Source organism: Biomphalaria glabrata, chromosome 15 (genome assembly GCF_947242115.1).
Source record: "Biomphalaria glabrata chromosome 15, xgBioGlab47.1, whole genome shotgun sequence".
Lineage (NCBI taxonomy): Eukaryota > Metazoa > Mollusca > Gastropoda > Planorbidae > Biomphalaria > Biomphalaria glabrata.
The window spans coordinates 26,890,208-26,912,488 of record NC_074725.1 but is presented as its reverse complement, the minus strand read 5'-3'; the positions used below and the strand labels follow the sequence as shown (position 1 = coordinate 26,912,488).

The 22,281-nt window shown below is 33.7% G+C and overlaps 1 protein-coding gene across 4 annotated transcripts in view; it reads left to right on the top strand.

Annotated features, from left to right (window-relative positions):
* The window catches only part of LOC106055591 (dystonin-like), a 79,059-nt gene that overhangs the window by 54,712 nt on the left and 2,066 nt on the right, over nucleotides 1-22,281 (top strand). For all 4 annotated transcript variants that reach the window (XM_056012350.1, XM_013211898.2, XM_013211900.2 and 1 more), the window contains 19 exons: nucleotides 255-311; nucleotides 5,311-5,439; nucleotides 6,670-6,723; nucleotides 7,433-7,504; nucleotides 7,630-7,743; nucleotides 8,678-8,773; nucleotides 8,901-9,029; nucleotides 10,422-10,568; nucleotides 11,925-11,987; nucleotides 13,413-13,504; nucleotides 13,690-13,795; nucleotides 15,149-15,320; nucleotides 17,764-17,852; nucleotides 17,979-18,100; nucleotides 18,281-18,425; nucleotides 18,844-18,999; nucleotides 19,546-19,662; nucleotides 20,690-20,802; nucleotides 21,757-21,913. In XM_056012350.1, coding sequence (XP_055868325.1) covers nucleotides 255-311; nucleotides 5,311-5,439; nucleotides 6,670-6,723; nucleotides 7,433-7,504; nucleotides 7,630-7,743; nucleotides 8,678-8,773; nucleotides 8,901-9,029; nucleotides 10,422-10,568; nucleotides 11,925-11,987; nucleotides 13,413-13,504; nucleotides 13,690-13,795; nucleotides 15,149-15,320; nucleotides 17,764-17,852; nucleotides 17,979-18,100; nucleotides 18,281-18,425; nucleotides 18,844-18,999; nucleotides 19,546-19,662; nucleotides 20,690-20,802; nucleotides 21,757-21,913 — 2,130 coding nt within the window. The remainder of the gene's footprint in view (nucleotides 1-254; nucleotides 312-5,310; nucleotides 5,440-6,669; nucleotides 6,724-7,432; nucleotides 7,505-7,629; nucleotides 7,744-8,677; nucleotides 8,774-8,900; nucleotides 9,030-10,421; nucleotides 10,569-11,924; nucleotides 11,988-13,412; nucleotides 13,505-13,689; nucleotides 13,796-15,148; nucleotides 15,321-17,763; nucleotides 17,853-17,978; nucleotides 18,101-18,280; nucleotides 18,426-18,843; nucleotides 19,000-19,545; nucleotides 19,663-20,689; nucleotides 20,803-21,756; nucleotides 21,914-22,281) is intronic.

Sequence of the window (22,281 nt, the reverse complement as noted above, 5' to 3'; positions counted from 1 at the left end):
CAACTCTTATATTAGAGATCTATAAAAGTTTAACTGCCTTCGTAAATTTTTGTTTGCAAATAAAGGTTGTTTATGTCAGTCATGTAGAGTAAAATCCGACTCTTGTCATTGTATTCTAGGCAATTAAGATTTGACTATTGACTTGACCGAGTCTAAAATTAAGAAAAGAATCTTGTCTATTTCTTTATGGGAACCAAAGTTTACTTTGTTTTGCCTTTTTTTTTTAAACAAGCCATTTTCATTTTTGTTTCCAGAAGAAAATGGCCAAGTCAGAAGTACAACGCTGTATGGATTGGTTGTTTCAGACACAGGTAAGAACATAATCTGGTTGTCTGTGACTCTATCTATCTATCAATCTATCTATCTATCTATCTATCTATCTATCTATCTATCTATCTATCTATCTATCTATCTATCTATCTATCTATCTATCTACCTATCTATCTATCTATCTATCTATCTATCTATCTATCTATCTATCTATCTATCTATCTATCTATCTATCTATCTATCTATCTATCTATCCATCTACCTATCTATCTATCTATCTATCTATCTATCTATCTATCTATCTATCTATCTATCTATCTACCTATCTATCTATCTATCTATCTATCTATCTATCTATCTATCTACCTACCTACCTACCTATCTATCTATCTATCTATCTATCTATCTATCTATCTATCTATCTATCTATCTATCTATCTATCTATCTATCTATCTATCTATCTATCTATCTATCTATCTATCTATCTATCTATCTACCTACCTACCTACCTATCTATCTATCTATCTATCTATCTATCTATCTATCTATCTATCTATCTATCTATCTATCTATCTATCTATCTATCTATCTATCTAATCTAATCTAATCTAATCTAATCTATATCTATATTGTTTTGACACGGTTACTGTGTGGTCAACCGTGACACACGGTCAAGTGTTCGGTATCGGAGAGTTAGGGGAAGTGACGAGTGTGTAAACAAGAAGAGAGGAAGTCAGCGAGTGGAGTTGGGTATCTGTATATAACATTGCTGTGTATATATGTTAGGTTGAAAGGTTCCACAATTAAAAGACACTTTAAACGTAAAAGGTCTTGTTTCTTCACACACATACACACACACATATATATATATATATATATATATATATATATATATATATATATATATATATATATATATATATATATATATATATATATATATATATATATATATATATTTATATATATATATTTATTTATCTATCTATCTATCTATCTATCTCTACCTAAATATCTACCAACCTACCTATTTAAACAAAAATCTGATTTTTAAAAACAAATGCTTATTAACTTGATTTTACTCTAAACGCATGTCTTCTATGAAGACTTTCTTATGAACATAGGCCTACTTTATTTTCTAAACAAAAACATTTTTCAACGCATTTTAACGTAAACAGGAATGATATTTTAATTATTGTATGCTAAATCATCCTTCGTTTTCAAGCCACTAGTTTTACATGTCACTTTACATCATGAATCGTAAGCATTTTTTTTCCATAAAAAATGTGTAAGGGGTCAGGGGGCATGCTCTGGTCACGCTAGAAGTGATCACAGATTTATAAAAACGCTTCGTCACGGTTGTGCGAATACAAATTAAGTTGGCACTGCGAGCTGATCTCTGTGACACGCGAGAAGAAGAACACCCTCTTCAGTAACGTCAAGATATGTGACATATTGTGATATTTAGAACAGAAGACATGACATGTAATCTAGACGTCAGTTATTATGTATATAGTCAGGGCTGGATTTAAATATCTAGAGGCATTGAAGCAGAATTGTTGTGGAGGTCCTTACTCTTTTTCTAAAGCTTTAATAAAACCCATTTCACTGTGGCATTTTACGTCTCGAGAGACGATCTTTTCCCTTTGCAACTTCTTGTGTGACTAAAGAGGCCAATCCTTGATACACAGCTACGATCGCTGGTTGGGCATATGTGATCACCAGGCCTTTGCATTTTCACCCTTCTTTCTGCTTCTGTCGTGTATGGCATCAGCAATCCATGACCCTTCCTTTATGCTCTCTCTCCATATGGATCTATCCAGTGCCACCACTTCCCAGTTGCTAGTGTCAATTTGAAGAGCTTCATGTCGCGTTTGCATACATCCATATAACGTAAAAAATTCATTTATTAATACAAAAAAATACTGATATCTAAGAGTATGCCATATTATAAAAGAAAGAGAGTACTTGTAAATTAGTTAAAACTTCATTTCATATGTTAATTTCTAAATTATTGGTAATAATGTTGTGTTTATTCGATCAGTTATCATCGTCATCTGTCCTTTGACTTTCGTCCTAGGGGTGCTGTGACCGGTACGTGACGTTTTGGCGCCGCCGTTTTGGCGACGCCGTTTTGGCCCCGCCGTTTTGGCGACGGGACGTTTTGGCGCCAGCCGTTTTGGCGACGGGACGTTTTGGCGCGAGATATCATTTGACGATAATTTAATAAGCACGTAGCTTTTATAACAATGTTCATTTCACTCTACCATAATATTGTATGTATAGTATGAATTCTAACACCGTTCAGTGAATTGTTTTTTTTTTTAATTATAAAGGTTTTGCTTATTTCATGAATATAGGCCTATAATAAGTCAGATTCCTGAATGGTAATGACATGCTATATGTAAGTTCTGCTAATCGCACTGGATGACATTTTTGGATTTCTTTCCAAAAGATTTTTTTTTATTTGACATTAGTGTAATATACGAACTAGCTAAGTGTCACACTTTAATATAACAAAAACCATGTTAACATCTAAAGCTCTATTACGCTGAATGACGACAATAACTCCACACATAGTAAAAATCAAGACACGGAATGTGGTCAGTACAAACTCTAACTTGAAAAGATATATTTTGAGAAATTGGGTAGAGGTGATTTGGGTGAAAAACAAACACACATTTACATTTAGTACGTGAAAAATATGTCTTAACACAAATACTCGTGCAAAACATAGATATGAATAATTGTTTTAAAAGAAATAATACAATAAACGTACATAATGTATTTCGCGCCAAAACGTCCCGTCGCCAAAACGGCTCGCGCCAAAACGACCTTCGCGCCAAAACGGCGGGGCCAAAACGGCGTCGCCAAAACGGCGGCGCCAAAACGTCCTGCTTCGGCTGTGACAGTTCGCGTAACCAAGGCCCTCCACTTTTCCCGGTCAGCAGCTGTTCTTAGCAGGATATCAAGAGAGTGGCCGGTCCATTCTTATACGTTGTTCAGCCAGCTTTTCTGTGGACGACCCTTTCTTCATGCTCCGTCAACGGTATCTTGAAAGATAACTTTTAACAGCCTTTCTTATATTATGAACGAAACAGCCAGGCTTTCGAATTGAGGAGTTTATTCTTTCTGCCAGCCAGAGTGTTGGCTAGTATTCTGTGACGTTGACTCTCAAAAGCTTGAATTATTTTTTTCGACTTAGGGTTTCAGTGTCCAACGTTTACAATCATTATAAGAGTACATCATCATTATCATTCCTTTGGGTTCCTCATGGAACATAGGGCCTCGACAAAAAACACGCCACTCTCCACGGTCTCTTGCTAGCTTTTTTTTATGGTATCCCAGCTCTTCCCGGTCCTCTCGGCTTCTTCAAGTAATGTCGCCGTGTTCTTTTTGGTCTTCCTCTGCGTCTTGTACCCTGGGGGTTCCACTCTAAGGCCTGCCTAGCTCTGTTGCTGGTATCTTTTCTAAGGGTGTGACCAATCCATCTCCACTTCCTCTCTAAGATCTGTATAAGAGTACATAGACTAATATTAAAGAATAGCTTTAATTTAACTTTTATCCTGATGGGTGTCACCCAGTGCAGCCCCCCTCCCCCCCCAGTTACGCCACTGGAAGCAATACATTGGTACACATATTATCACAGATTTAATCTTACAGAACGTCATTAGGCCTTCATAGTATATCCAGTCACAGTAAGGGCGAGTGCTTCCCTTCAACAGCCGTTCCCTTCAACACTGATAAAGCGTGTCCTATTCAAATAATTCTTCTCTTTAAAATGCTATTGAAGTAAACGCCTACGTGTTTTAAACACATGACGATCAAACACAGACATTGTCGCAACCCAACAAAACTCCCTAAAATAACTCCTGATTATGAATACATTCAAATACAGACAGAAATGTGGAATGTAGTGTGGACGTTTTGTTTATTTTGTTACCGGTACTATTATTAGCAGCCCCCGAAAGTGTCTGTCCGTCTGTCACAATTGGATCTCAAAAACTAAAAGCCCTATTGAAAAACCAATTTCAACATAGTTTTGCAGTGCACTAAATTAGGTCCAACAGGTGCTTTAGTCTTCTGTATGTCACTTATTTAAAGTTATTATAATTAAATAAACAACTCATTGTTTTTTTAAAATAAACACTTATCTTAGTAACAAAACAAAAGTAGGCCGACCTATATAGTCTGTATTAAGAATAGTGTAATCAATACACACATACGCATTATTTGTAATTTGTCAATAAGCGTGGTCGAGAGGTCAAGTACGCTTGAACTTGGCTTGGCTTGGGTACCTATGAAAGGGGCTCGAGTTTCGTTTCGAGCAGAGTTGTGTTTACTGAGCGCCTAAAGGCAGCAAGGAAAACATTCTCCCAGATACCCCCTCCCCCCAGTAGCGCTATATAAAAGCCATGATTTAATAAAATGATTGATTTGTAAAGTTTTGCAACTAGTCAATCAAAAAGCAATATAAAAAAGTAATTGGTTAATTTTTGGATTGATTCGTGTATTGTTATCGACTATGAATAATTGTGAAATTTCAACTTGATCAGAGAATGGGAAGTGTGAGAAAAAGATTTATAAAGGGGACTAAATCCATATATATATATATATATATATATATATATATATATATATATATCATTAAATAGCGTTTTATTCCCTTATTTAGAAATCAAACAAAATAATTAACTAATAGTTATTTTTTTATTGATTCAAGTGTTTTGTCAGGTTTAATGAATAATTGTACAAAGTTTTAACTTGACCCGAGAATGGGGAATGGGAGAAAAAAACATGTGCAAACATTTTACCTGACAGACAGACAGACAGACAAAGTGAGTTGATATAAGCTTTATAAAAAAAGTATATCAATTCTCAAATAGTTATTTTTTAAAGTTCTTTTGTCCACGTATTAGGTCTCTACACCACCGCAACTAAAAAGGCAAAGTTTTGAAGTTCATATTGAGTCTAGGTCTATATCTATATGTGTCAGAAATGGCTCTGATATAAACTATTTTCTAATTTTGCCTCCCCAGACGGAAATGGAGAGTGCTTCTTTCGGTAAAGGTAGATTGAGTGTTCTTGAGACATTAGCCAGACAGCAAGCCAAAGTGAAAGATATCATCAACTTTCGAGACAAAGTAGATTCGGCACTGAAATCTGAGGTGAGAAAATTCAACCTTTTTTTTTATAAAGAATATTTTTCAAAATCGAGTGGGGGGAGGATAATAGCCTACCCAGAAAAGAGGAATGATGGATGAATAGAATAAAAAAATTAATTTCCCCGTTCAGACTTTTGCGATCTATAGGACAGATGTTGTAAATTACATCTGTTTCTGTGACCTACGGTTAACTAGGGTGTCATGTGGCCAGCACAACAACCAAGCCTATTAATGTTAGGTGTACTCAGCAGAGATGCCCAAAAATCTTTACTAGGATTCTAACCCGGGGCCCTGGTTCAGAAGCCAATCACTTTATCTCTCAGCCAATGTGCCTCCTGGTAGAAGAATAATTTTGGATATAAAACTCGGGGTTCAGATCGATACTTGCAATAGTGCTGAGGATTCTCTATGGCTTTTGACTTTATCCTCTTCAGATTTCATATTTCATACTAAGTCCTTAGTGTTGCATGGGTGGAAGGTGCTATAAGGTGCTAACACCAATCTTAAGAAAAAAAAAACAACTGTTTGCTTAAAATAAAAAAAATTGGTGCATATATTACTGTGGTGAACCAATAAATGAATGTATGTAAATGGTTCTTTGCTTCAACTTAGGAATAAACGAACAAAATATATTTAATTGGCAAAGTTTATTTTGGGAAGAGGTGATGGTGTAGACACCAAACTTGGCGGGACCTCTGGAACATAGTCTTCCCCAATAACATGGACTTAATAACTCTTAAAGCATATTATATATTATTATATATTTTATAAAGAACTTTGTTCAGACAACTATAAAACTAGCTATTGAAATGGTTATCTATTATCTTATCTCTTATGATTCAGGTCTTTATATGAAAAAAAAAAGTATTCAATTTACCCCTTTCATACTTTGTGATCTAAAGGGCAAATGATGTAAAGAGAAATGTTTCTATGGACAACCCTTGATGAGGTTGTCCTGTGGCCAGCACCTTTACTTTCCCCAACTCATGTCTGGTATACATTTGAGTTGGTTGGACTTATGGACGCCCCAAAAAATCCAGAAATTCAAAATCCCAGTCTTTACTGAGATTCTTACCCAAGACCCCAAGAAACCAAATGCTTTACCACTCAGTTACCACCATTCCTCCACGAGATATTAATCTTATTGAAATAGTTAGCTTTGAACTCTTTATGAAAGTCATATATAAAACATTATTCCATATTTTTTTTTTATGTCATAACTTTTAATTTTAGAATGTGGATGATAAATCTGCAAGAGAATTGGATGGAAACTATAATTCTGTAAAGGTAAGACTGGCTTTAAAATCTGTCGAGCCTTTTGACAAAGTGTAAAACTTATAGAGTTCCTTTTATTAATGCCCTACAACTCTTCTAAATAGTTAAGTTAAAGCCAATCATTGTTCTTTTTTTTTTTTCATATTAAGGTCCATAGAAAAAAACAATGGCTGATTACTAAACCATTTGGACCAATCAATAATATTAAAATTAAACCATTTAGACCAATCAATAATATTAAAATTAAACCATTTGGACCAATCAGTAATAATGACTTTTTTTTTCCTTCTACCTTACACAAAATCTTTTTTTAAATGTTTGTGCTTCTAAGTATCTATTTTAAAGCAACAACAAGACTTATCTTTTAGTTTGAAAGTCTCTGTGGCAGCTTACATCTAGTGACTTATCTTTTAGTTTGAAAGTCTCTCTGTGTGTGTCTCTCAGTGGCAGCTTACATCTAGTGGGAAAATCCTTTCCCTTTGCAACTTCTTGTGTGACTTCCTTGATACACAGCTATGGTCGCAGGTTGGACATCTGTAATCACCAGGTGCTGTTGCACTTTCACCCTTTTTCTACTTCTAGTGTGTATGCCAACTGCAATACAGGATCCTTTCTTTAAGATCCCTCTCCATGTATCTAAAAGTAAAACAATTAATTTCTGAGACAATATTTACAATTTTCATTTTTTTATTTTTCTATTTCTAATTACTTTTGCTTGAAGGCACTTTCAGAGAAAAGGAGCTCTTGCTTAGAAGTCATCAGTCAAATAGCTGCATTAGAAGATTTAGTTCAAGTAAGTGCTTATTTTAGATGGCATAGATTTCCAGACATTTTGTTGTGCTAATTTTAAAATGCATTTTAAATTAAAAATATTATTTTTATATATATCTAAAGATCTTTCTAATGTTTTTGTTTAAGAATATATCAACTGAGTTTGACTCTAGGGCTGTTCACTTAGTTAATACTAGTGATGTCACTCAACAAAAAGGTGGACCCACACAATCAAATGAAAGTCTTGCAAGAACAGCACAGGTACACTATATGTTTATAAAGTGTATGTATGTATAAAGTGTAAGTGTATGTGGAGGTGGAGTGGCTAAGCAGTAAAGCACTTGGCTTCCAAACTGGGGACCGGGATTCGAATCCTGGTGAAGGGATCTTCGGGCACCTCTGAGTCCACGCGGCTCTAATGGGTACCTGATGTTAGTTGGGGAAAAGTAAATGTGGTTGGCCATTGTGCTGGCCACATGACACCCTTGTTAACCATAGGCCACAAAAACAGATGACCTTTACATCAACTTCCCTATAGACTACAAGGTCTGAAAGGGGAACTTTACATATTACTTTTATAATATATATGTAGGCCCTATTGATATCAGTTTTATGTATTTTGTATATGTTTCATACAAGTTTCTATGAGCTCATGTTGAGTTAATATTTGTTATTATGGGCACTGAAATTGGTATGCACTTTGAAGTGTGTAAATACATTTAGTCACTATCACAATTATAAAACTAGAATAGTTTAATAGAACTGTCTATGGTGTGTGAAAACTGACCACATTTGCACATTTTTCATTTATCATAATAGATGGCTTTGGATATATATATATTCTTCTAATCAGATGATATTTGTTTAAAAACAACTGAAGCCCAATATTCTATTTAATCTTTTATTAGAGAGTTATGATCAAAAATATGTTATGTCTAAGATATTGGTATTATATGTACATTTGCACACTAGCCTGTCAGTGCAACACTGCTTGTGTTTATGTAGTAATCTGAGTTCCTAATATGTCTTCCCTCATAATCACTAGTTTGTTATCTGTATAAACACAAATGTTCTACATGGTCTCATAGTGATTGGCTAATAATTTGAATTTTTGTATTTGTTTGTTGTTGTTATTTTTTTTTATTGGTTTTAAATGCTTTTCTTGCTGAAATGACTGTGCTTCACTTTTCATTAGAACTGCATTTCATCTGTGAGACAAAACTGGCGCTGGATCTTCCAAGTTATGCAATGCGCTGAAGTTCATTTAAGAAACGCTGCAGGCTACCAGGAGGTACTTTTAATCATATCCTATCTTTAAGAGTTTCTCTGTTTATTTGTTCTTTTTTTTTTATTCATACCTGTAAATTTAAAAATAGAAAATAAAACCTGTTAAATATTTTTACTGTTATTGTTTTTAGTACTTTCAAGAGATTGAAGAAGCAGAATATTGGATGAACACAACAGTTTCACGCATTCATCTTTCATTTGATAGGTCAAAACTTCTCGGCAACAGATCAGATGCTGAGGCTATTTTAGAAGAAATCAGGGTAAACAACTCTTATTGTTCTAGTTAAAATTAATTTCTTCTTTCAAAAACCTCACTAGCCATGGGAACAAAAATCCTTGGTGATGAGCACAATTTGCTAAAAATCTAGAATGGTGGCATTTGCAAAAATGGTATTTAATCAGATTTACCTATTTTTCTAGTGAATGTTTTTAATGTCTTTAACTTCCTGACATTTTAACATTTGAGCTACACTTTTCTTATGATTTCAGTAGAGAGAAACATAACTAGAAAATAGAGCAGAGAGCATTGGTTTTCAATTTAAGATGTATCTTATCTTATAAAATACAGACGTTGCTTCAACAAAAGAAGATGATTACATCCTATGTGTCATACATCTTGTCATGCATGTTAACCAATGACTTAAACACTGCCAAGTCATTGGTTTTCCTGGCTGCCTCAGGCAACCCATTCCATGCTCTAATAGCACTAAGGCAAAAGGAGCATTTGTACAAATTTGTCCTAGCATATGGAATGAGGGATGTGCCTATATATCTTTGTGTCTTTCTGAGAGTTTTGTTAAGTTTTGTTTTTGTATTTGAAGATTATGGTTCAGTGTTTTATGCATAATTGCTACTTTACTTTTAAGTCTTCTCTCCGAAAGGCTTTCTAAATTTAGGTGTTACTCTTCATGAATTTAGCAAAAGTTGTCATTAAAGTTTTAAACAATCTCTTCTCTCTGTGGCATTATATGTCTCTATAGAAAATGTTTTGTCTCTGCTACTTCTCGTATGACTAAAGAGGCCAATCCTGTAACACAGCTATGGTTACAGGTTGGGCATATATAATCGCCAGGTGTCGTTGCATTTTCGCCCTTCTTTCTACTACTGTTGTGTATGGCATCTGCAATCCGGGACCCTTCCTTTATGTTTTCTCTCCATGTGGATCTATCTAGTGCCACTTTTTCATAGCTGCTAGTGTCGATTTTTAATATCTTTATGTCACCTTTGCATACTTCTGTATACCGTAAAATTGGGTGACCAGCGACTCTCCTGCCTTCTATTAGATCGTCATACAGAATGTCTTGTGGAAGTCGACCTCTGGCATTCTATGAATGTGGCCAAGCCAGCTAAGGGGTCTGCTACTGATTTCACAGCAGATGTTTTGGCACCCTGATCTTGGTAGCACTTCCTCATTGGTTATCCTATCTTGCCACCTTATTTTAAAGATACGCCTTAGGCATCGGAGGTGGAAGATATTCAGCTTTTTTTCCTGCCTGGTCAACCTACTCAATCTCTTAACTACTGTATAGACAATGTATCTTATTTTATTGAAAACAAAATACTGGCATGCTCAAGTAGTGTGAATGTGAGAATGTTTTGTGAACTGGAAGAAATAGAAAATTGTTTCTATTTATAACTTTTTTATTCCCTAGGATGTTTTGGCAGCATATTTGCAGTGGCAAACAAAAGTGGATTATCTTTTTGACAAAGCCAAACAAGTGGTTCCTGTTCCATTGAGACTGAAGCCATTGAATGATCCAAAACCAGTGATTGCTCTTACTGATTATATTTCTGATACAGTAAGAACTCGTTTGTTTGTTTTTTTTAACACATATCTAGTATTTGATAGAAGCAGATACATCAGCTGGAGAGGGGGAACTGCTGCATGGGCATCATAGTTCTAACCACAGCTAATGCTCAAGCTTTCATCTCATGGATCCGTAGTTGCCTCATGACTTAAGGAGGCAATACAAAGAAGCTATATAATAAAAATATAATAATTTAATAAGGCCATAATAAACGCTAATCTAACTACAAGATATTTGCACTATGATTTCCATTTTGCTTCAACATTTCTTGCTCCATATCATCTCATTTTTAAATTGTGTCATGAGAGTGCTTCGATGGTATATGGGTTCACAGTTTACTACTTCTTCTAGTTGTTAGCCATCCATATCAAGAGATATTTCTTAAAATTGATAAACCAATTATTTGTCTGGTACTTATTAACAATGAAATTTAAATTAATAAATGTTCAGTTATTAATATTTCATTCTTTGGTCTAACACTTCTTTTTTCTTTTAAGATTTGATAAATTCTTTCCATATATTTTTTTTATGTTAAACAAAAGCTAACAAGTGTCAGTAGCTTTAAATATCTTGTAGCTATTATTGTCTCTGATGATTGAAACCTGAATTGCACAGGCTGCAGCAGCACTTGCAAAACTCAAAACAATCTGGACAGACAAAGGCATAGCCTTCAACTCTAAAATAACACAGATGCGCTCCCTGGAAAAGGCCACATTCTTATATGCATGTGAATCTTTGATGCTGACAGCAGATCTCAAAAAGAGGGTCCTAGCAAATGGAGCTAGGATGCTACAGAAAGATCCTAGGTGTCACTTAATGAAGACTGCATCATGAATGAAGAGATTAGAAACAGGATTAATACAGCCATTGGACTCCACAATGACCTACTAACCACTGTCAAAAAATGTTAACTCAAACTCTATACCTCACAAGGTCCTTAGGGCTAGCATAGACCTTCTTTCAGGAAACAGCTCCAGGAAGAAGAAGAAGAGGCAGACAGAAAAAGCAATGAAAAGACAACATAAAAGAATGGACATGCCTGTCAGTGAATGAAATTCTATCCAAGGCAAATGACAGAAATGGAGAAAGAAGGTTGACCTATCCTGTGTGGTGCCCCCAACGGTTCAACAGACTAAGGGATAGGTCAAGAGCACTACAGTTAGTTAATCTGTCTCATAAATGGATACACCAGCCAGTTTTCATAATGCTCTCTTTTTCTGATGCAGTCCTCTCTATATCATTCTAAAAATTTCTTTTTTTGTATAGGTTTAGAAAATTATCATATGTTTATATTTTTCAAATTTCAGTTTAAACCTTTCATTTCTTTTTTTTGTGTCATTTGAACAGGTTGATTTCATTGAAGGAGAAACATTAATACTGCTAGACAACAGTGATAAGAAGAAATGGAAGGTAAGAAAAAACAAATGATCCCTTTACAGCCTTGCAATCTGTAAGGCAATTAATGCGGAGGTCATCTGTTTCTATCATCATCATCACTCCTTTGAGTTCCTCATGGAACATAGGGCCTCGACAAAAACACGCCACTCTCCACGGTCTCTTGCTAGTTTTTTTATGGTTTCCCAGCTCTTCCCAGTCTTCTCTGCTTCTTCAAGTACACTGCGTCGCCATGTTCTTTTTGGTCTTCCTCTGTGTCTTGTTCCCTGGGGGTTCCACTCTAAGGCCTGCCTAGCTCTGTTGCTGGTATCTTTTCTAAGGGTGTGACCAATCTATCTCCACTTCCTCTCTAGGATCTGCACTTCTATATTTTTCTGTCCACTCAACTCCCACAGTTTGGTGTTTTCTACTTTGTCATACCAGTGTAATTTTAGGATATTTCTTAGGCATCTGTTGATGAAGGTCTGTATTTTTTTTGTTGTGGCTTCAGTTGTTCTCCATGTTTTAGAAAAATACAGTAGGACAGCCTTGACATTAGAGTTAAAGATTCTTAGTTTAGTCTTGTTTGAGATATGAGGAGATTTCCAGGTTGGTTTTAGCTGTGTAAATGTCTGACGTGCTAGATTTATATGTTGTTTAGGGTCTTCATCTGTTCCACCTGATATACTGACTACACTCCCAAGGTATATAAAAGTTTCTACTTGGTCTATTGTCTGAGAATCCAGTACTATGTCTCCAATTTGTTTATTGTTTACTTTAAGTACTTTAGTTTTTTGTTTCTATGGCCAACATTTAATGAGGCTGTCATGTAGGCAGCGCAATGACCAACTGCCTTTACTATTTCTAAAGTATTCCAGTTTTTGTGCTAGATTTATATGTTGTTTAGGGTCTTCATCTGTTCCACCTGATATACTGACTACACTCCCAAGGTATATAAAAGTTTCTACTTGGTCTATTGTCTGAGAATCCAGTACTATGTCTCCAATTTGTTTATTGTTTACTTTAAGTACTTTAGTTTTTTGTTTCTATGGCCAACATTTAATGAGGCTGTCATGTAGGCAGCGCAATGACCAACTGCCTTTACTATTTCTAAAGTATTCCAGTTTTTATGCTAATTGTTTTTATATTGATGACTAGATAATATGAAGCAAATGGTCTGTTTTTTAAAAGTCTATACTCTTTCTAATGAAGTCATGTAGTTGAATATTATTTAGCAATGTAATTGATTAATTCAAGGGAAGATACTCTTTAGGAAATTAGAATGAAAAATTACTTGGATAAGGCTTTTAATGATTTTTCTAATAATCTTCAGTTGTTGAAACTAATATACCAATAGCATTGATTGGTAAAAATTTATATTTTAACAGGCTATCATTATTAGATTTGTTAAATACTAATTAGCAATTATTTATATTGTTCTAAGATTATGATTTATGTCAGGTTAAAACAGAGAAAGGCCAGGTTGGATTTGTACCTGCTGTAATATTACTTATACCAGCTCCTTGTGCTGAGGCCATTGATGCTGCTATTAGGTAGGAAACATGTATAGAATATGCTTATTTTACTTACCTAAAAAGTTTACATTTTCTTTTAATTTAACCAATCATCACCCAGACAAAAGAAATAATAAGAATACACCGGATGGTTTATTATTTAGAAAATCATTATACTTTTTCAAATTGGCATTAAGTTTTCTTTCTTTTTTTTCCATCCTTAGATTACGCCTTCAACTTCTTTCATTGTGGACAGCTAGTGTCAAACGTCTTGGTTATCAGATGATTGCTTTCATGTTGTTGGTCTTTAGAGATTGGACGGAGGAAGAGGTATTATATCTCATAAATATGCTTTAGTTAGTTTTATTGTACTTTGCCTAAAAAATTATCTAAACTAGGTAGGAAATACAAAATACAAAAACAAAATTTAATAAAATACTCTGAAAGACACAAAGATAAAGGCACATTCCTTGTCCCATATGCTAGGACAAATTTGTACAAATTTATACAAATACTCCTTCTTCCCTAGTGCTATTAGAGCATGGAATGGGTTGCCCTAGCTAGCCAGGAAAACCAGTGACTTTGCAGAATTTAAGTCATTGGTTAATATGCATGACTAAATGCATGACGCGTAGGACGTAATCATCTTCTTTTTTTTTAAGTAACGTCTGTATTATATAAGATAAGATAAGGAACAATTAAAAACAAATAGAAATCTTATATACGTATTGAACTCTAACAAATGCAAAGTTATTTTTTTGTTACTAACTCTTTAAATTTAAAAATGACTATTAACTATTCTAGAGATTTTGGAATATAGGCCTAATCATTTCTGCTGCTGCTTTAATATTAAATATTTTCATGGTGCATAGTAGTAAAAGTAGCAAAAGTCTTTTTTCATATCAGTTGGTTTAAATATGGTATTTTATATAGTTCCCCCTTTGGACCCTGTGATATGTAGGGCAGATAATGTAAAGGTCATTGGTTTCTGTGGCCTAAGGTTAACGAGGGTGTCCTGTGGCCAGCACAAGGATCAACCACCTTCACTTTTTCCCATCTAATGTCAGGTAACCATTAGAGCTGGGTGGACTCAGAGGCACCCTGAAGATCCCAAAATTAAAAATCCCAGTCTTCACCTGGATTCAGACCTGGACCCCCGGTTTGGAAGCCAAGCTCAGTCACCACACCACCCAGGGTCAGAACCTGAGTGTAAAGAAGTTGAAAAGTTTTTTATCCATCAAAATATCACAATTTTATTAAGAAAATTTTTATTCAATTATAATACCTTTTTACACATTGAATTGTGAGATATTAATGCAAAAAAGACATAAGACTTCTTTGAACTGAAAATTAAAAATTTGTTTAATTTGGTTATTCATTTGCATGTAGCAGAGAATCTATTTAAATACTGAGTAATAAGCAAAATGAAAACATATTATATCACTTTAAATTTAAAAAAAAACAACATGATACATATTTTTAGTTTGCATGGGTGTTAAAAAGAAAATCCTCCTAAGAAAACTGGTAGAGAAAGAAATCTTAAAAGAACTATTATTTAAGTTTCTATATTTACTAAGAAAAAAAAAGTTCCCATTGATGTTTATGTGCTTTTGTGGCAAATTATTAATGAGAAATACATTTTTATACAATGTATTAATACAATGTTTCTATTGTTTTGTTTAGGTTAGTTTATTGCAAGCTATGGCTGCAGTTGACAAAGCTGAATTACTCAGAATTCTTCAGTACATTGAAGACACTTTAATAGAAAACTGGAATGGTTATGGAGATTTCCAAGAACTCCAGGAAAGAATTACCAGACTAAAGATGATCTTAGAAGAAGCAAATGAACTAAATGGTAGGTCTAATAAAAAAAGACTTTTATAAAAATTTCTTTCTAACACATTAATGGTGATATAGTCATTTGAAAAAATATGTGTTCCATGGTAGTTTGAGGACCATTAAGCGCATCTAATACTTCCTTTTGAAGACTCTTTTACATCCTAGCTTAAACCTCACACAGGTTGTAGTAGAATAGAGGTAGGTAGGGTTTGAACCTGGGACCATTGAGACAGCAGCCCAGAGTGCATACCACACAACCAGGCAGCCATATTGTTTATATTTAACAATGTAGGCTTACTAAATACAAAAGTACCAATTAAACTGTGAAGTTCTTGCTTAAATACCATCAACTCAGTTCTTTATAATTTGGTCATAGTAAATGAGATAGAACTTGTGAAAAGCAAATATGAGTAGAAATATTAAATGGCTATAAGGAAATCTTTGATAATGCAGAACATTTAGTCAATATGTCATGTTTCAAGTTACACTGTCTTGGGTGAAACTATGTTGCCTGGAAACCACTTTCAGAGCAAAACATTTCTTTCTACAACAATCTTTCAGTAAAGAATAAAATTCTTATCAGTAGGTACACCAAGGCCAATAATTTCTGTGGCCACTTTAGTATACTGTTATATGTATAGAAAATTTTTTAATAACGTTAGTACCACATAGAACTACCATTTTTATAATAATCATTTTATGGAATCAGGTTGCTATTCTGTATTAAGTAGGTTTTATGTTATAGTAAGTAGCTGTAGAGCATATTTTGGGGTTTAAGATATCTTATTCTTATATGTTTATTGAATATGTGAAAGTACAATCTTTTATTTATTTTTATTTATGCAATTTATTAGCATGTAAGCACTCTTTTATTAACACCCCTTTTTTAAAGGGTAACTCCGATGGTTTTGACAATTTTTGATATAATATGTGTTTTGATTTATAGATAATGAATATATTATTCTTTTTTTTTTATTTGCAAGAATAACTTAGTAATTGATGTTTTTGTGACATAATTTTTCTGCGCATCCAGAACAGTCAGATTTTCACTGAATTTCTGTGTGACGTCACGACGGTGCACTCAAATCCTATTGATACTCATTGATAGGGAGGCGAAAAAGAAATTATCTTAGATAAAAAAAAATTTTCGTTATTACATCATTAAAATACTTTAAAAGAAATTTCTAATGGTGTATAAATTATGACTGTATGTTTGACCGTAAGAAAATTATGATTTTTTGGTGCTGTTTCGACCTAACATTGGTTGACATGGAAAAAGTGATGAGAGAGCTTGACGCTGGCTCAGCCGGCGAGACACACCCCCAAGGTCAAAAGTTAAAAGTTGGAATTGAGTTTCTTAGATGATAGATCTACTTATTAAATAAGAAACTTAATAGTAGATCTAGTATTCGTAGTAAATTTCTAGCTCACAAATCTGATTTCATTTATATTTATGAACTTCAGTTGTTTAAAATGTCTCAGTAGTATCATTAATTGAATTCTTTGGCCTGGAAATCCAATGTATTGTTGGTACTGCACTTGGTATTAACTTCAATTTTTTTTTTAAATCCCATTTCCACAGCAATGAAGTTGCTGAAACAGCTTCTCTCAAAATGTTTTGAGCATAAACAGGAATAAGCTAATGCCTTTGTAAAATATTTGCTCTTCAGGCGAATAAATTTTCCCCATTTTCCCTTTAAAACTTCATCTCTTGGAAACAAATGAAAAGAGACACTAATTTCTGTATCAGCATACTTGCTGATTTTATCTTTGTGATTGGAACTACTGCTACAAGCTGAAGAACAATATTTAATTTTCTTCAAGTAGAAATAGAGGTTTATAAACAATGACGGATTATAAATCAACGTGGAGACTAGATCTAGCTGTGAAGCATAACAATAAATGCGATCCGATAGGTCTAGATCTAGACTAGAGAGTTTATCGGTTATATAGGTCTAGATCTATATTTAGCCAGCACCCTTGTGACGTCACGTTTTTAAAAACTAAAAACATCTCGCAGAACCCCGTTTTTTTGGGGGCGTGGAGAATTTTCTGTCTAATTTATTAAATATACACAATTTTCCGAGCATTTAAATAAAAAATGATATAATGTTTACTATTACAACTTTTTACGCAGAATTTAAATATGTCAATAACTAAAATTTGAAAAACTATCGGAGTTTCCCTTTAAGAATGTGTTGAATTATCATAATGATTTGTTCAGATGCTTATTTCTTTAGGCTAGCTTGTTCTCAGGAGGTTATAGAAGTTGGATTGTCTTCTTAATGTTCTCTTTACTGTTAATGATGAAATTTTATCTTCAAGAGTTACTGCCCATTCCTTATTGTTTCTTCCCTTTGTTTTTTTTTTTCTTAATTATTTTTCTTCTAGTACTTTGCACAGTTTTTTGTGGTTTTAATCATGCTACTTTTACTAATGCTTCTGTTTGTATTTTTCAGCCAATACTGAGTCAGGTGGCAATAACAATTTGTCAACAAGTGTTGTAGTCCAGATTAAACTGTTAGAAAATTTGTTGAACAAGTACAAAGTAAATCTATTCATATTTCTACATTTTAGGGAAACAAATAGACATGATTATAAATATTATTTGCTACTCTCCAGTTTGAACAACATCAAAGAAAAAACTACATTATAATAAATACATTTTTTTAAGGACTTCTGGACTTTCTGGGAAACATTCAAGTGCATTGTAGAAATGCTGAAGAATCCCAAATTCTTGTTGGTGTGTGACAAATGGGAGCAGCTGAGATTTGTCACTTCAGCACATTTTGTCAAGTAAGTTTGTAGCCCACTGCTAATCTTGTCTTTGTGTTGTCATATTTTTACTAAATTTTTTACTCTTAAATTTAGTTTTTTTATCTTTTGGCTCAACTCTATTATTTTTGTGCAAACCAAAGATTTAAAAAAGTGCCCATTATTTATGGATTTCTACTAATTGAATTTATTTTTTTGTAGATTTTGGGACACACAACTAGATCTGAACAGCTATGAATTGACCAAAAGCCAAGCCTCGTTGATGTTGCAAGAAACTGCTAAGGAAGAGCTGATCAGTAGTGAAGTGACAATAGAGGAAGAGAAACAGGAGCTAACCACAGATACAGTAAGATGTTTAAGTTAACCACTGATTCAATACGTTGTTCAACTTACTCTTCAATGACAATCAAACAAATTTGGGCTTTGCGTGATATTTTTTTATATTAATGATTTTCAATGAGCCAATCAAGAGCGTAGGGTTAGTCTACTCAGTTCTAATGGGTACCTGGCTTTAGTTTGAGAAAAGTAAAGGCAGTAGGTCTTTGTGCTGGCCACAAGAAACCCTAGTTAACTGTGGGCCACAGAAACAGATTACCTTTACATCATCTGCCCTATAGATCACAAGGTGTCAAAGGGGGAATTTAGATCAAAATCTATTGAGAAACCAATTTTCAGCAATAGTTTAACTCTAGGTTCCATCAGAGCCACACTCCATAATAATGGTCTTGTTTCAATATTTGATCATACGTTTGATTACATTTCAGGTTTCCACATCATTAGAGGAGGAGCAGCATACATTCATCATCACTGGTGTCCTTGACCCAAGAGACAACAGCACAAAACTCTCTTTACAAGAAGCCATCTCACTAGGTATTGTCAATGAATCAACCAAGAGATATATCAATCCAATAACTGGAAAGGTAATCAGTTTTAAGATTAAATAGTTTCTTTTATAATTAAGTAATATCTAATTCATACCATTCATATGATATTACTATATATTTACTTGCAATGCATGTGAGGAAAAATAATGAAAATAATACTTTGGTTAAACAAAAATGTAACCAAACTATACAGTACAATATCATTATAAAATTGTACATGTAGTTAACTTTTGGTGATATCTAAAGATATTATATGGAAACCTGGTTATTCTCCCTAAATTAAGTTCTCTGGTTATTCTCTCTTAATTAGATATCTGCATATAATTTAATTTTCTAGCTATTTCTTACAAACTTTAGAATTTTGAATATTTTAGATTAAACTTACATTATTTTACATGATTTAATTTGTGAACTAAAATTTAGCAATAGAGCAGTATTGAATTTTTACTAAAAGTAAATTTAATTGCAAAGTGATAAATATTAACAAGCTACTTAAAGCTGTAATCACTTTTGTGTAATCACTTTTGTGTAATCACTTTTATTGCTAGCATTTGCTTTAATTTGTCTTTTTTTTTCTTCAAGTCTATGTCCATGACAGATGCTATGAATGAGGGGCGTGTCATCATGGAGTTTGTTAGTAAGAGGAAAATCAGGGAAGAGAAAAACTCCTATGGCCTTATCACCATTAAAATCACAAAAGTAAGGCTTCACAAATAGATTTTCTATTAGAATGGATAGAATCTAGCTACTTAACTCTTTAATGTTTTGGTGAATGTCATTTGGAACAGACAAAGGCAAATTGTTATTGTTTTTATCCTCGTGTTTGGTGGTATGGAAAGGAATGTGTCTGCTGACCTAATACACTGTTTTTATGTGAGCTTCCCAAATTAAGAACAACTGAAGAAATGCCTTGAAATTCTTTAATAAATAGTTTAAACATCAGTTTGCGCTTACTGGAATGTAAGGGAAATATTGCCAGTAATAGCTAGTGATGCAGAGCTGAAGAACTGTAATGAAGACAAGAGACACATACCTTTGAGAGCTAGTGAACAAAAAAATGCAGACAATGACAAAAATCACATGTATTAGGACAGTATACAACTTTATCTGTAACACAGGTGGTGAAATATATAGGTCAGATACTTTATCTTAGTCATTTGTAAACTAGAAGAAAGTCTTTACTGTTAAAATATTTATTTCTTTACTATTAAAATATTTATTTTAATGTGACAAAGACAATAAACAGGCTTTAGATGTTAAGACTTTGATGTTACTTTTGCTTGATAATAATTCACTCAAAATATATCCTTAACAATGGATGTTTTTCGATCATTCACTTTTAATAAGTTCTTTTTCGATAAAATGATTTAAGCAGAACAGATGCTTGGTACTGGACTCATAAAAGGGAATATATATATTTAAGAATCATTTGTAAGTTTATAAGTTTGAAAAAAAAGAAAAGAAAAAAAAAGAAAAGAAATAACACTATCAATTGAGACTTTATAGAATTATTTATTAGACCTAACAAAACATGAATCCATAAACAAAAATACTCAGTCAATTAATTATTTTGTTTGATATCAAATAAGGGAAATAACTTGCACATTATTGGTAGATATAGTTTTAAGGATGGAGTTTTTCCTCTTTAGATAATCTTAAGTTTTTTTTCATATGGCTATTTTTGTGCAATCTTCTGTTCAGTATAAATCTTGAATATGCTTTTCAGGAATCAAGACCTTACACTATCACTAGTGTTGTTGACCCTCGCACAGAGGAGAAACTGACTGTGTCTCAAGCTGTCAACAATAACATTCTGGACACAAACAACTCCACTTACAAGTAGGTTTACACTTACACTAATTTAATTGGGAGGGGGGCATCTATTCTACACAGAGGAGGATTGTGTGCTAATTTTCGGTGATTCTAAGAACCCATTTTAAGACCAGCTAAAGACTTACTTTTATAGGACCAGAGAAGATCACATAACATCTAATCTCTTCCAAATATGCTTTTGAAATGCCATCATGAAAGTCCCAGCTTTGAGCCCTGCCCACCATCATCCTTTGCAGACTTCAAGGTTCTCTCTAGGATGTAATTAATTATCTTCTTTCCTGAAGGATTGTCCAAAATGTATAAAACTAAGTTTGTACTTAAAACATTTATATAGCATGTATCACAGACCCAAGATAAAGTTATTGTCAAGAAGAAAATTTAGAATCAACATCCATCAGACAAAGTCTTCTTCTACATCAGAAGTGAAATAGTGTAGATTGCATTAGAATTAGTAACCATGTCAAATTGCAACATCTTTAAACTTGGTGCATTACTGTGAAGCTACCACAAAAAAGTTATTTAAATATTTATATCTTAAGATTTTAGGCTTACAAAGTAGATTATATTCTACTAACCAGATAATATCAGCAGGCCTTAGGGTATTACTGAGCTAGTGCATTTCAATTTAGATCTAGTCTGTGTCAAACATGATGATTGTTTTTTTCATATTGTTTAATTTTGCTATGAAAATATAAATAGAGTGTGAAAATGGGTTTCCCTGTTTAGCTGACATATTAATATTGATTACAAAATACTGTAAAAATGGGTTTACCCCATTTGTTAAAAAGGGTAAAAGGGATATTAAATGTACACTACAGTCTCCGCCCTGACCTAAGGAAAATTTATGCCAAAGTTTATCAAGCTTTGTCAAATGGTTTTGATTTCTATACATCATACGCCTTACTTTTTGCTTTATATATTAGATAAATGTATAGTTAAAAATGAAATTCTTTTCTACAGAACTGAATCAGGGGAGAACATCCCTATTGCAGACGCCATACAATCAGGTCTAGTTCATGTGACCTACCACGAAGGAGATGAACAGCACCACAAACCAGAAGTCATCACCAAAACCTATGCTGTGCATGGTGTGGTGGATCAGAAGCAAAAATCTAAAGTAAGCTCAAGACTTGTGTTTGGCTAGACTGACAAAATATCTTCTTTTTATGGGAAGGTGTTTGGCTAGATTGCCAAAATATCTTCTTTTTTTGGGAAGCATGGTCAAGAGGCTAAGTGGGCTTGAACTTTGCTTGGCTTGGCTACCTATGAAGGGGGCTCGAGGTTCAAGACCGACTCAAGCAGAGTTGTGTTTACTAAGCGCCTAAAGGCAGCATGGAAAACCTCCCAGATACCTCCTCTCTCCTCCCCCCCCCCCCCCCCCAACTGATCCACAAATGAGATTGGACCATAGCACTCTGAATGCTACAAGCATAAAAATAGGGCTATATAAAAGCTATAATTAATTAATCCGTCGTTATTAGAAAG